The sequence below is a fragment of the Tachypleus tridentatus genome, chromosome 2 (genome assembly GCF_004210375.1).
Source record: "Tachypleus tridentatus isolate NWPU-2018 chromosome 2, ASM421037v1, whole genome shotgun sequence".
NCBI lineage: Eukaryota > Metazoa > Arthropoda > Merostomata > Xiphosura > Limulidae > Tachypleus > Tachypleus tridentatus.
The window spans coordinates 127,968,956-127,985,219 of NC_134826.1; the positions used below are offsets into that span (position 1 = coordinate 127,968,956).

General features: G+C 28.2%; 1 protein-coding gene across 5 annotated transcripts in view; it reads left to right on the forward strand.

The window, feature by feature from the left end:
- LOC143245074 (aldehyde dehydrogenase family 3 member A2-like) overlaps window positions 1–15,897 on the forward strand; it is a 45,262-nt gene extending 29,365 nt beyond the window's left edge. For 2 of the 5 annotated variants that reach the window (XM_076490894.1, XM_076490896.1), the window contains exons 7-13: window positions 479–709; window positions 1,560–1,686; window positions 3,161–3,231; window positions 3,748–3,863; window positions 8,192–8,327; window positions 10,738–10,888; window positions 12,451–15,897. In XM_076490894.1, the coding sequence (XP_076347009.1) occupies window positions 479–709; window positions 1,560–1,686; window positions 3,161–3,231; window positions 3,748–3,863; window positions 8,192–8,327; window positions 10,738–10,888; window positions 12,451–12,453 (835 nt within the window). In that variant the 3' untranslated portion in view covers window positions 12,454–15,897. Of the gene's footprint in view, window positions 1–478; window positions 710–1,559; window positions 1,687–3,160; window positions 3,232–3,747; window positions 3,864–8,191; window positions 8,328–10,238; window positions 10,705–10,737; window positions 10,889–12,411 lie in introns of those variants that run through there. The other 3 variants (XM_076490892.1, XM_076490893.1, XM_076490897.1) reach the window with 2 other exon arrangements.
- Window positions 15,898–16,264: the final 367 nt, after the last annotated feature.

A 16,264-nucleotide genomic window follows, 5' to 3' on the forward strand; every position in this document is an offset into this window, starting at 1 on the left:
CCATTTCCCACAGTTGAAGCCGGTACTTGTTTTTGGTAGTCTTTGCAAACTCTTATTGTAGATAGGCTTTTGCCTGCAGTTCCTCACAGTATGTCCCTTCATGTTGCACTTGAAGCATCTGTTGTCCTGTTGTTTATTTCTTCTGTTTAATCATTACTTTCAGTTCTGCCATTTTCTTTTTTAACGTCTTTGCAAGCATAAACACTTGTACCCTGTCACAAATTGTTCTAGGCCTACAGTTTTTTCACCTATATCATATTAATAATCTAGCTTCAACTATATGAGGAAACTTTGATGTCAAATTAGAACTTTCTAGGTATTCTAATCCTAACTTATCATATGCCCTCAAACTAACTTGTAACTTACAACATTGAAAATATAGTTTATAGCAGTATCACATTTTTTTCTAAGTTATCTTTACTCATTAAAAGTGATTTTTTTCTTCTAATGTATGTAAAGTATTTTTAAAAATTTTCAGTCCTCTTTTCCTTGATACTGAAGTTGACATTGAAGTATCTTGCCGAAGAATTTTATGGGGCAAATTCATTAATTCTGGACAAACCTGTGTTGCACCAGACTACATTCTTTGCACTGAAGAAAGGCAGGAAGAATTTATTCAAGTAGCTAAGACAATTCTTAAAGAATTCTTTGGTGAAAATCCACATGACTCTGGTGATTTAGCAAGGATTGTCAATAAAAAGCATTTTAAGTAAGTATTTAAGTGCCCTGAACAATAGTCATTTAACATAAGCATTATTAGTGTAGTCTTCATATGTAACTTTGAATTTTAAGTTTTTAAAACATTTTTCTCAATAAGGTTTATTTTTAATTTATCAATTCAAGCAGAGTTTTGAGCTAAAAACCACTTTTTTCGAACTTTGTCATTTCTTTTTGTGACACAGTAAATGAGTTTTTATATATTTTAATAACTTCTAAAAACATTTCTGTGGTTGTATTTCATTCAAACTCAACAACTTGGATCCCCATGAAAATACTTAAATGAAGCAATACAGCTTAAAGATTCACATTTTCTAAATTTTTTATTATAGAAGGCTATTGGAATTTGATCACTAAAATATTTTGAACCTTTATCTATGGTCACATTTTGAAGTGTTTTTTTTTTACAGTTGAAATATTTTCTTCCATAAAATATATCACAGTGAATAGTGTTTTATATAAAGTTGTTTGCTGAAATATAGTAGTTCTTTTCTTGTGTAGAAGGTACAAAAATAAGTTGATAGCACAGTATGTGGTGAATATTTCAGATTATGTAGATTATGATTACTCACTTTGTATTCTGTATTTTAATTTCTCCATTCTCCTACAGTTAATAAACCTTATAACATTTCTATAACTATTCTGAAAGTAGTACGAGTTGTTATTGTAAAATAGGAAATAAGGCCAGATTATTTGGTGATATTCATAACAAAGGAAAATGAGTATTAGCATTTATCAACTTTCACAAACTTGAAGTGATGTAAAAATGAAGAATGAGGTTCATTTAAATGTATATTCCACTCTGAGATTTAAATTCATTTCCATATAATCTTGTTTTGTAGAAGAATAGAAAGACTTGTGTCTAGTGGATCAGTTGCAATAGGTGGTGTTTGTATTGAGAAAGAGTTTTACATCTCACCAACGGTTCTTATCAACGTAAAAGCTTCTGATGTAGTAATGCAGGAAGAAGTAAGTGAAGTAAAATGTTACTGTATAACAGAAAACAGTTCATGTGTTGAATGTGTGATGAAATACTTTGTAAGCAACAAAAAAAAATTTTTGTAAATCAATCCAGTATGGATTTGGAATAGCTTCATGCATTGAAAAATCTTCATGGCTTAAATTTGTAGAAGTATATATTAAATTCAGATTCTCTCTGTAGCTAACTTTTAAAATTTTTTTTTTTTTATGTATGACTGAAAAACCATTATAACTTTCAGTATGAATGCTGTTGATAATTGTTTTTCTTGGTAACCAGTTACTTTATTATATTTAGCTCAGTTAAAATGCATTAAATGATTATTGTTAAGTGGAGATAGATATTTTTTCTGTCCCATCAAAAAATAACATTTGAAAAACTGTTTACTGAATGCATTATAGCTTGAAGAATAATGTTTTTTATTTTTTTTCCTGTTTTTTGTAAAACATTATGCATAAAGATATGTATATCTTTGTTTCATATACATATATGTTTCCTAACTCTAAGTATATAATAAAATACAGATAACCAGAAATAAAAGAGTATATTTTAAAATGCATAGATTTCATTGCTCCAATGGTTGTTAAATATAGATCATGTCAGTGGGGGGGGGTGGCTGCCAGAGATACTGATGGAATTTGTTCACTTTTTTGACATATACATAAAATGTGTAGTTTCAAACATCATAAGAATAGAAACACTTTATTTTCATAACTAGTAAAACATTAATTTGACAATAACAGTTTGTATTCCAATCTCATCAGTCATTTGAGAAACTTTTTTTCATATTTTATGTACTTTCAAATTATATATTTGTATTGAGATGTTTTTAAGTTACATGGTACTTGTTTTTTGAGTAAAAAATGGAAAGTAAAATATTACTTAAATAATTAAGCCTAATGGAGTTGAATGAGTATATTTTTATGTACTTTTATATTGCCACTGCCATAGTTCAAAAAACCAAACATTTCTATATTTTAATTGTTAGACATTTTGTTTTCAAATGTCACCCATAATCAAAATGAAACAATTACTCTTCTGTATAAAATCAAATATGAATCATATAAATAACTTAACTTTCATAAACCTCCCACTATGTATTGCCCAAGTACATTTGCTGGTACAGTAAATTTTAGCTTTTATAGATTAACTTTCAAGTGAAAACTTCTGTGTGTATAAAAACCAATATTTGGGCTTTGAAGGGTTTTGCTGGAAAGTCTAATGAAAAACTACAGAACTCTGTATTAAAGAAACTCATATTTTAGAAACTGAAGTTTCTTTGGTGTTTTACTTTAATAATAACTCAAATGCTACATCTGATGCAGTTTGTAGCAGATTCTTTATTATGAACAGCCCTTTATGTCTGAAATGCTTCATATCTCCCAAAACATTATTGCCATGTATTTAAAAGTAATGCTCACAAAACTTAAAAGTTAACATATTTAAGATGTATTTTCTTTATAGATATTTGGTCCTATTCTTCCTATTGTTCCAATAGCAGATGTGGAAGAAGCAATAAGATTTATTAACGATAGGTAACTACTATTCTGTTTTTATAAGGTTTTTCTTTACATACATAAAAAGAAGTATGTTAATAAATCTGTTTTTTATAACAATAAAGCAAGTTGTAGTAAATTTTTGGGATACAGAGTTCATTTGTTTCATAGTTTCCTCATTGAATTGAAAGGTTAGTCGTGATGAATGTTTTGATATATGTGTGCTTTATATATCAAGAAAATAATAAATTTAATTGTGTAAAACATTTCTTTGAATGGAAATTTTCTGGATGTTTTTTACCATCTTCAGCTACAATGTACATCTGTTCGTGATGTTTATGAATAAATAATTCCTGGTAATGTTCTTCTAAGAAGCTACTCAAATATTATGTTTCAAGAGTTTAGTAATACTATGAAGACTGTTCTAGTTATGCCCTTAACCTTTAGTATTGTATTTTTAAGGTCTTTGAAATTTTTTTTCTGTGTGATTTGTCATATACTGTTTTTTTTAACACTACAGTGTATATGCTGTTTTTTTTTTTTCATGTTTGACAGAGATAAACCCCTGTGCCTTTATGTATTTTCCAACAACAAAAATGTTGTTAAGCGATTCCTAAATGACACATCAAGTGGAAGTTGTTGTGTCAATGACACTGTGGTGCATCTCTCAGGTGAGATCAGCATGTGTTTGTAAATATTTGTTCTGCTGTGGCATTGTTTTTGCTTTCTTGATTTGAAAACATCCTAAGTAAAACTGAAAATTCATGAAATATGAATGAAAAAACATAATTGCTCAGACAATAATCTGTAATTCACAAAAGAAAAAAACATTACAGTATTATAATTTACCCTTCCCAAACCATTGACCACCTTTCAGGTGTGAAGTGCACTTCTGTATGCAAGATTTAAGTAACAATAATAATTACTACTATATTTGAGCAATGTTTACTCCAAAATATTCCAAAATTAATATACCATCATTTTGTAACCTTTATTTCTAATGCAATTTGCAAAGAAAAATGAAAAAAAAAAAGTTTAAACTTTCTGCACAACTTTGAGAATCCTTGCAAGTAAACAATGCACTTAATCAGTTTTTAAAAAATTTTTCTGCCTATTGGGAAACACATCTTATATTCATTAAGAAAGTATATATCCTTTGGGAATCAGTTTTTGCTTCTCACAATGTTTTTTCAATCTCTTTCTCTGATTTTATTGCTATAATGTATTTTGAATTTGCATCATCTCAAAACAAATACTAATAAAAAAAATAACATTGATAAACTTTAAAAATAACTGTAACCAAAGTTTATATACCTTTGGATAGATCATGTTATAAAATATTTACTTCACTGTACAGTAAATAAGTTGGCATGAAGTGTAACTTGTGGATTTGTGGGAAATTGATAAGGCCTTGTTTTTAAAGAAAAGAAAAACACAAGGTAGTGAGAAGTTTAGAAGATTGTAACAAACCATAGATATGGATGTTTTGTATAATTTCTTTAGTTCTTTGCACTTCTGAAAATATTTACATGTTATTTGTTTGAAGGATGTTGAAATATTCTTCTATATCAAGACATCAAATAAGCCTTATTAGGTTAAGAATGTAAGGTAGGCAATAACAAAATATTCCAGTGACCCAAATACTTGTTTATAGAATATTATTATTCAGTTTGTTATTATTTAAACATTGCATGTTAGCAAAAGAAATTCTAAAATAATGAAGATAAAATATATTTATTAGATATAAATTGACTTTGTCCAAAATTGTCAGCTAATTTAACTACTGTTACTATGACAAGCTAGGTTGTTTGTTCCTAAGAAGTTTTTGTTTTACTACTTTTACAATGTTTGCCAGAAGTGGTGATAGTGACTACTACAGTCAGTAAAAGTATTAAAAGAAAATATTGTCAATGAATATAAATTGAAGTGAAACTGATTTTGCATATATAAAATAAATTTCTGATCAACAATTAAAAAAACAATAAAAAATCTAAGATAAAAAGAAATATTTTCATTGTTTTTCCAAAATTACATCTCTCATAAAAAAAATTGTGGAAATCTCACAACATGAAAAATATAAATCATATAATTTGTTTTACTTTTTCTATTTGTCAAGACAAGACACTATTTAAGAATTTTTTTGAAAAAGATTCATCTGATTTGAATAAGTATTTTCACTGGGAGAAGGAAAAAGCCAGCAGGGTATTAGATAACACTCCTTCACTCCATCTTTTGTCTGCAAGGGGTTAAAACTGTCTTGTTCATATGTTTCATAATTTTTATTTCATGTATAAAATCTTGGGCTTTTGAGGTGTAACGTAACTGATATTATTGTTCATAATTTAGAAATGTTTTCTTTACACTTAGCTATGTGTTATTTCACTAATTTGTGATAATTTGTTATTTTGCATTCTGCTATTTATTATACAGTTGTTGAGGTAACAACTAAATATTTTTTAAGGTAATTACATGAATCAGTTAAGCATGGTAAGTTACAAGGGATGTTGAACTAGTAATATGATGACTTAGTTCCTGGCTCCACAAATTTGTGGATTTGTAAGTAATATTTGTAAGAAATTTTGCCATATTGACATTTGTAAGTAAGTAAATTATGGCACCAAATGATTGATAATTAAGTGGATTGATAAAATAGTTAACATTTAATGAGAAAATAATGCTACCTTGTGTTAAACTTCTGCAACAAATCCATATGCATAAGACACAAACAGCAACATAGCTGAAATCTCACCAAATCACATTCTCTGAAACATCTTACTGCATTCTAAAACATAGGCCTAGCTTCCTTTCAACCTTAAACTTAGCTCACTTTGTTAATGATGTGCACAGATTTAAATGTTTCAATAAATACAAACATTTTTAGATTTTATATAACACTGCTTCTTGACTGGGTGAATGGGAGAGTGAATGAGAATTATCAACCATGTATACATATATCAAATTCAAGGGCAAATAAGTCATAAGTTATTTTTTAGCTGTTATTTAATAAATACATCTTTTTTTATGCTGTCTTCATTACAGTTGTAGTTTGTACATTTAAAGTCATAATAAAGAATTTTGCATTTCAATTTAGTATTTTTTTTTAATTTTTGTCTTTTGTTCAAACTGAGATGTGTGAACTGTTGTAAAATATTTATAGGGGTGAGTAATACTGGAAAATGTTGAGAAGCAATGTTATGGAACACAAGTATCACAAAAAATAATACATTTAAATCTTTATAAGTATACTTTTTGTTATGAAAGTTTCACAGTTAACATAGTTAGATTTATAGTTATCTTGTGAATTTCATTATGTTAATGTTTTATCTTGTATAAATTTATTCAACCTGTTCCATTTCTGAAATGATCAGTAGTTTAAGAAAGGTTGAATTAAAAAGATAAAAAATTTGGTAGTGTATAACTTTAAAAAAAAACTTGTATCTTTTATAGCAATGAAAATGATGATGGAAATGCAAGTTCAAAGATGAATTCTAATGAGAAAACATGTGATTTACATTATAGAAAATTTCAATATTTGTTAGTGTGATAACACTTTTACTTAGAGTAATACAATTGTAAAGACAATAAATAAGGTTTTTGGTCCTGTGCACATGTAAGTAACAAATGTAATCATTTTATTGTACCATGTAAAGTTCATGTCTAACTAATAGATTAAATTCTCCACAAGAGACCCTTCTTTATGGACTCGGTCATTTTAAATTGACCTTGCAACCACCAGATAATCATGAATTAATCTTTGCTATAAATTTTAGTACACTGAGTGTATCTTCACAAAATTTGTCAAACATCTAATAAACAACTAACAGTAAATTAAGAAAATACATAAATAAAACAAGAAATTTAATACCTCTGGCGTTATTTTTTTTTCTCTCGAGTCCTCTTTTTATAACTGGTAGTAACATGTCAAAAAATTTTATTTTAAATATGCAACTAAACACTAATAATAACAAGCACAAGCAACAATGTTCTGTAATTGTGATAATTTAACTGACTTTCTGACTAAACTGTAAGTTCCTTAAAATAATTCACATGGTTGATATGAAGTAATTGATAGTAATGATGAAACTCTAGGCTAAATAATTTGAAAACTGTCATCAGAACAAGTTAGTTCCCTGCTGGGACAGCGATTAATCTTCGGATTTACAATACTAAAATCAGGGGTTTGATTCCTCTCGGTGGACACAGCAGATAGTTTGATGTGGTGTTGCTATAAGAAACATGCACACTCAGAACAAGTTAGTTTACATGGAAAACAGTAAATCACAATCTCTTTCTAGTGATTATAAATAATCCAAAGTCAGTCATTACAGAAAATTACTGATATTTTGTGAAGTACAGGATGGGACACGAGGGCATGGCAATAGGGTTGGAATAGCTGATTTGTATCCTTTTTTGTTTTTTTTAACCAAGAAGATTGGAAGCTATAAGATTAGACTGCATCTATATAAATGTGAGATCTCTGTTAAACACAGAACAATGTATAGGAATGATGAGAAAATCAAAAATGGGCAAATCGGAGCAAAAAAGTATCGCGTGATAAAGTGAAGATTGAGGATTTATTTAAATATTCTTTTAAAATTAAGAAATGAAAGCACATATAATATTAGCATTGGATTTATTAACTATTTTGTGAGCCAGGTTTATTCTTGTACATTGATAATAAATAGTTTAAATTTTGAACGTAAGTGTTGAAAGTTGTGAGACAGTGTCCCCCCCTTACATTCTGAGGGCTAACTGTTATCATAAAGAGACATCAAGAGTAAAGGCATTCTCTTTTTAAAAGTAATAAACAGCTCTTAAAATCTGTCAAAATCACAATGTCAATGTTTTTTTTCAAGAATGAGATGGATAATTGTTTTTAGATTTCCATTATTAATAACATGGATAACTTGCTTCAGTACAAAAATGTTACAAACTTTACAACTTGTTCATTACGAAAACTAGGTTTGAGATAACAGTTTTTATTTTCTGTTTTTAATAGTTGATAGCTTACCATTTGGTGGTGTTGGAGGTAGTGGCATGGGTAGATATCATGGAAAGTTTTCTTTTGATACTTTTTCTCACAAAAAGGCCGTCCTCGTACGAAACTTTATTCCACTGTTAGAAAAACTTGGAGCGTAAGTAATTATTTCTATTTTTTATTGTACTAAGCATACGTAAGTCGTAATGTATAATATACTTTTTACAATCATGTTTCAGATATAAGTACTTAAGACTGTTCCCAAGTAAACAAATTTTCAAAGTAATAAATAATATTGTTAACATGTAATAATAGCAAGTTATTGATAAATTCTGTATTTTTCTTGGAGGGGCTTCCATTAGCTTTCGAATAAATATTTCTTGCTGTTGGCCACTTGTGGTACTTGTTATTCAGTATTAATTATAATTTTTACAAAGAACATTTAATACAAGTGTGGTAAAGAAAATATTGTTTTTCAGGCATTTTAATTCTTGTTTACTTATTTGACAGTCTAGTATCTCAAACGTTTTTTGTTTGCAAACTACCTAAATTTTCTTTTTTAATATCTTGTGGGATCTATGCACTGCTGCTGCTTTCTTTCCATAATTATACAGTAAAATCTAAGGTGGAATCGCACAGTAACAAGTAAAATTTCTGACTTAGACAGTGAACATGCATTTCCTTTATTATATATAAATTTTGAGCAAAACGTCATACTTGCTTGACTCAAGGGAAGTAAGACATTTGTGAATAAAGCTATTAGACTGTTTATGCTATACTTATTAGAATAAGAACAGAAATAGACATTCAAAATATACACAAGTACACAAAATCTTAATCAAATTTATTTGAATGAAATATCCAATTTCAGATGTTTTATTTTTTTAATGGGCTTTCTCTTGCAGTTAAAAGAGAACACCAATTCGTGGCCTTTTCCCCCTTCATTTTTGCACACAATTTAGTAGCGTTAATATAACACTTGCAATGAAGTAGAAATTTCTATTTCCTCACTATCATTTCTGTTTTGTTTGTCTTCTGAATCTTCAGTTTTACCATTTTGCAATTTTATTATAGATTTTAAATCAATTTCATCAGTTTCTATTAAAACATTCTTGCCAACGTTCACAAAACTTTCCACGTATATAGAATCATCTGCATCAGTCTTTGAGAATTTGGATTTCACTAGAATTATCAAAACAAACAACTAACTTTTTTAAAAAAATGAAGGTATTTAGTAGCTTTTTTAAAAAATGAGGGTATTAAGTAAATTTTCTCTACATTTTAAAATTAGGGAAGATAGGAATTTATTTTTTCGTGAGAATTATTTAAAGAGTAGAATTCTGCACTTAAAAGACACATATATTTCTACAAATCATGAATCTAATTTAACTGCAAAAATAATGACGGCAGAAAAAAGAACAGAATATATTTAACCAATACTTACTGTAACAAAATGTCCAAGAAATTAATATTTAATTAACATTTTTTTGTGCTTTACTCAGGTTTTAATCCTACTTGTTCATATAGATGAGGTAGGTGAAAGATAGTTTTCCATCTGCGTTATGCAGGTTTTGCCATATAGAGGGCCTTTTATAAGAGAAATCTTAAGATAATGCTGCAAAATTTTGATATTTCCAGCTTAGACAGGTTTTACTGTGTAGCTTTGCCACAGAATACTTAGAGCTAGAGTTCAGAACTCGCAGGTTGAGAACTGCTGTATTAGTTAGTATACTACAGTTATATGCCATATAAATTCTAAAAATGTTTATACACATCCTTTAACAGATGATAAAGGTGAAGTTAATACTTGTGTCTTTTTTTTTTTTTTGCCACTCAGTTTTTGGTATCAACAGTTAAGTATTTTTTCATAACAGAACTCGTAATAAAAATATTTAAAAACATTTTGGTAAAAAGTTTTCATATTTGGAAATTTTATTTTCCTTTCTCTTAATTAATAGTGTTTATGGACTAATTTTACTAATTTGAGATTTAGAAAATGAATAAATACAAAAACTAAGTTTGTGGAAAGCCCAAATATATAATTTGTTGTTTTGTTTTTTTAACATAGATGATCAAGTAAAGTGGACCCACTGGAAAGTTGTTAATACTTGTTTTCAAGTTTTGATATAGCTTCACGTGCTTTTGTTTTTTAGTTTTTGGTTATCTTTGTTAATGCTTATGAGAGAATCCATAAGAACATACCTTTCTTGTAAGCAGCTTTAATAAGCACCCAGTGACCCTCTTATGTCTAATTAAAAATTCATTTAGTTGCATTTATCAGACCATCAACCTTCTTGTATCTAGTTAAAAATTAATGTAATTGTGTATTAACCAGTGATTCACCTGTATTTTGTTAAACATTCATGTGATTTTGTATGTTAGTGGTGATTTTCTTCCTTTGAGAATTTCTGTATCTATAGGTGACAAGTTTGCTTGCCAAAAGTTTTAAATCCTTACTGCAACTTTTTTTTTAAAAAAAGGATTGTTAAAACTATGTATTTAGATTACTAAATAAACTTTTGCTTTATTCCTAATAGCTTTTTATTTTGTAACTTGTAATATTTTAGATTGAGGTACCCACCATATACAGATAAGAATATGGAGAAGTTGTTGGTTTTAATGAAGAAGCGACCAAATTTTTGTCCAAAAATTAGTTATTATACCTTGGTATTTTTGCTGGGTATTGTAACAGCAGTTGTTGTGAGAATGGCTTTTGTTGTAAGTATTTCTTAAATTCAGTGAAAAGCATTTAGCAACTTACTGTATTTCATAGAAATATAAGTAAACAAATAATTATATGTATATAAAGTTAAGAATTTGGTTTTGTTACGTAGTCCTTAACTCTCAAATAATAACCAAAAATATTTAATGCTTTGCTGACATGTCATACTGTTACAATTTATTATTCACTATTATTCAGCAGACTATCTATTTATGAATTTCCTTTCTTCACTGAAATGAGAATTTTGATGACAAAAAAAGCACGACTTTGAGCAGGTTGTTTGGTTTTGGTTTATTTGCTTTGTTCTTCTAAGCAGCACTGATAAGCTATGAATTTGGCAAAAGTAGCCTCATGCTGTTGAGTTAGCAAATCAGTGAATAGATTAGTTTTCTACACCATCTTTTCTTGAATACAAATCAGGTTTTGGTATGCAAAAGAAGTTCACAAGTAGAGGACATGTTGAATGGCGCATTTTAAAACGGTTGCTACAATTGTAACTAAAAGTTTTGAAACTTGGGAGAAAAAATCTTCCTGTACTGCCCCATACAACGATTTGTATGTCAGCACTCCCTCTAGTGGCACAGCAATATGTCTGTGGACTTGCATCACTACAAACTGGGTTTTGATACCCATGGTGGGTAGAGTGGGGGTATCAATCTTTCACTTTTGATATTATTAATATAATAGAATTCAACAGATGAAATCTGCATGAAAAAAAACAACTAATCCAATCTTAAAAACATTACAAGTCCAGTAGTGGTTTTCTGTAGAAATAAGTAATGTATCTTCATGAAAATTGTTTTTGTTGCATCCATTCATTTTACTAGTTGGTTTCTAATTCTCAGGTAGATGTTTGCACACACACACACACACACACACACACACACATTCCTATCTTGCTGCATTTTTTTTCTTGATGCAAAGATACTGGGTTTATTTGCTATCTGTAATTTTCTTAAACATTAAGCTGTTCAAAGCAAGGTATAAATTCATATCTGCAATTGTAAATACTTTGCTGATCCTTATTTTCAGTAAAAATGATTTTTAAAACTGAATACTAACTTTCGTTTTTCCATTTTATTTAAAACAAAATTAAATTTTATATTTTTTTTTGAGCTAACCATCCTTTACAATGCTGTTCATTAATTTTATAATATAATTTGTTTTTTCCACCACCCATTTATAAGACAAGTCATTTATTAGAAGTCAAGCAAATCTTCTAAGAACTGGAATGTAAAAGTGTTTGAATTTTTGAATGGTGAGATTTTAAAAAACTTTCCCTTTTGCTGAAAAAAACAAATAAAAAAACAACAATAGTTTACCACAGTAGCACAGTATATTCAATACTTGTACTTTTTGAAATTTGTTTTCAGAAAATGATTTATGTAAGAGCCTTTATAAGAATTACAAAAGGTAATTCATAAACGTTTACATAGCTTCAATGTTTTCAGTAAAGTTTATATATCTAACATAATATATGATTTTTATTTATATTTGTGTGTGTTTTGTTTTCCCAAAGGCTTCAGGAATGACCAAGTATTTTCCTCATCCTTTTCAGTAAAAGTGCACTCAATAAATCAAGAAAGAGTGGATTCAAGGTGACAACTAAATGAGCCACATCAGTCGTTTGAGAATATTATTTTTTCCTACTGGCGAAAAATAATTGATTCTATCTAAAAAAAAAATAAAAAATAAAATTTAATTACAACTGAAATAAAATATTTTGTGACTGGTCTGTGTAATGTTTAAAAGTATATTAATATAAGTCATAACTTGGATTTTTTAAACATAATTATGATTGTGGATGAAGTATGTTTATACAGTATTTTTTAACCTATTTGAATATATTCTAAGTATGCCCAAGATAAACTAATAAACAAGCTTATAACTTAAAAGATTTTAATATAATGTACCATATATACTTAAGTACTGATTTAATTTTAAAGAGGTGACCAAGAACAAAGAGTACTTTCCATTTTCATATTACTTGTTACAAGCTAAAACATATTTGAATATAAATATATATTCACGAGTTTCATAAGGTGAATTTGTTTAACAACACCATATATTAATTACATCTCGCATTCAATAATCTTATTCTGCCATTTGTAACCAATTGTTGTCTGTTATTTGTTGTATACACTGGTTGGTTAATTAGTTTTGTTATTAAATGATAAGAAAAGTGTAGGTGTTATACTACTGAGTGTTATTTGAAAGTAGATCTGTTAGAATCTTTGCCACAAAGATTATACTATTTTTCATTACTTTTCACTTTTAATTTCTGGGAGAAGGAAAATTTATGTAGCTACCTAATATTTAAAATTTTTATATTGATTAAATAATTCTGATGCAAGTCCCTCATAAAATATCAAAAATGGCTTCCAGCTTAAAATTTCAACATATGTAGTTTACATTTTCATTATTATTCTGTGAAACACCATTGTCAAAGCTATTAATTTGTTCATTAGATGTATCTACACTTTTTTTCTGAAAAGTAATTTTAACCAAGTAAATGACTTTATTCAGTGGAACTCTTGCTACAATACACCCTTAGCAAATTGTCGTGATATATGGCTTGTAAAGCACTGGTTCAAAGAATAGCTAAGAATGAAAAACTCTACAAAAACATTTTGTATGCAGCAGCAGGGATGTCATGCAAATCAACGTTAGTAGGATAGAGTGTTGTCAGTGAAAAGTTTGGAAAGCACTGCTCTGAGTATTATCCAGAAACTAGATCATAAGGTTTTAGAGACACTTGTAGGTGATTATAACAAAACAATCAGTGATAACTATTAATAATCTGTTATGACTAAAGATTATGCCTGTTGAAGAAAAGGTAGAAAGGTGCAAATAAATGTAGTTGGAACATATGTTTTTCATAAAATAAGAATGACTATATAGCTGGGTATTGCCTATAGTTATAAACATATCACATGTGGGGTAACATTGAAAGTTTAATATTTCTTCATTGTACTTCACAGTGATTTTTGAAAACATGCACATGATCTAAAATACGAATGTAAGGATGAATGCTTAGGCCATACAACCTATTCTGTAACCATTGATGTTATTCCTGGTTGTATACTGTTACTTTGCAACTTGATGTAAGTTACCTTGTTAACTGGTCCAAGTCAGATCCTACTTTAACTGCAATGGACCACTGTGTTCATAGTTTACGTGACAAAGAGAAGGTGTTTAACTTCATTATCTCTGATGTCCTACAGGTAGCTTACCATATACTAGCCTCTTCTGGAATCGTAGCTTTCCTTGCTTTATCAAGGTGGCTCAAAAGTACCAATATTCTTTTCTTTTTGAAAGTTATAATTGCTTGCCTGGCATGTTTTATAATTGGAACTTTACATCAGAAAGTCCTGCAATGTAAAACTCCCAGAAGGTCATTTGAACATAAAAATTGTCAACATTCAGTTCAATTACATCTGGAGGGTTAGATCTTTTTAAATTTTTAATCAGAAACCATGGGTAGAAGATAGGGGGTTAGGTGGCTAGATATGCAGCCATTTGTAATCTTGCTTAGGTTGTGTGGTGGTTGTTTTTTTATATCATTACATCCTCAAGAAACGTTATTCATTAAAATATATTTTCATAATACATCTTTATAACTATATGTGATAACTGTAGAAAATCTGTATTGATACAGATTACCATAACATTCCATTAAACATTTGTCAAGATTAGTAAAATCATTTTGATAGTTATATCTATTATATTTGTAACCAAGAGTAAATCGCACTGAACATGATTGGGTCTTTCATTAAGTATTTTTATATGAAGAGTGTAAATGATCTTAATTTGCTAATATTAAATATTGTTGTCAGGATTTTCTGTTAAAGTATTTTATATATTTTTACTTTTTATGATTTAGAAGAACATCAAAAGTATAAGTGTGGAAAAATAAGAAAAAAGTTTTTCTGTCCTAGTTTTAGGAACTGGCCAGAACTTTGTAGTGTGTTATAAACATTAATCTATTTTAAAAGTGTTAAGGTAAAACAAAGGTTAATAAGACATTTTTGTATGAAAATATGTATGTATGTTTATGGTTTAAGGGAATTTTGTGATTTTGATTTACATTTTCATGTTTTATTATGAGAAAATTGTGAGAGGTTTTACACATTTGTTTATGCTATATGGAGGAAAAAGGAATATTCAGTTGTATATTTTACTGTTGTCTCTGTTACACATGAAGCGTGCAACACTTAGTAATTGTTTAGCTATAAAACTTACCTTATGGGTCTGCCATCTTATAATTTGGAATTTTCATTTTGTGTAACACATGGCAAGAATACAAGTATTCCAGGTTGGCATATATATAAGCATAAATCAGTTTCTTTCAATTTCAACTTGTAGAAATATTGAATACAAAAGGGACGAAGAAAAAAACGATTCCAACAAGATGAACAAAAAAGAAAAATTACACAAGTATCGTATGTAGAAGAAAGTTTCATTCTTAAAAAGTTAGCTTTACATTTGCCTTTGGCAGTTTCACAATTCCAATTTATGAATATATCATTGCATTTTTATTTTACCAAACTAACTTTTTGACATTAGTTTAGTTTCTTAAAATACATTTTAGAAGAACATAATTATGACTTTTTTGGTTTTTGCAAGTATTACAAAAGTTTGTGATTATTATAAGTAGAACTTTGATACGGGTTCTTATTTTTACTTCCAGTTCTGGTTAGTTTGTTACACACACACACACACACGACAGTAAAGCAGCTTTATTTTAATAGCTAATTTTTATTGTTTGGAGACTATTATTATTTTTTTAGATGAAATGAAGTTTGTTTGTTTTTTTTAACAATAGCTAGACTTTAATTTTATAAGTGAAGCTGGTAACATTAATATTCAGACTAACATTATTGACTTCCATGTGATATTTAAGTTTTTGTTTTATTTAAAATTAAGATGCTAATAACTAGATTGGAGCAGATTTGATTTTTGTATGCTTTATTTTTCAAATAAATCAAAATTATAGTAAAAAAAACCCTGTCTTGTTTAATAAAAATTGTTATGAAGAAAGAAAAGACTTACACTATCAGTTGCCAAAAGCAATTCTTTTTCTTTTATCAATAAATATTATGCTTCTCTTTAAAAACACCAAATCAAAGATATTTATAAATAGTATAAATTACTTTAAAAGTAAATTATACTTGTTATTCAAGTAGTACCTAACTGAAATACAAAGAAAAGTTTGAATTTTTTGGACACCAATTTCAGGTTAGTAAAACCAACAGAAACAAATTTGAATGTTGAAATTTAGTCCATGTGGCATAAAAAATTTGCATAAATAAAAAAGGATTATAACTTATTATGCTTTATCATTCAAACTATAAGAGAAGTTATTATTGATC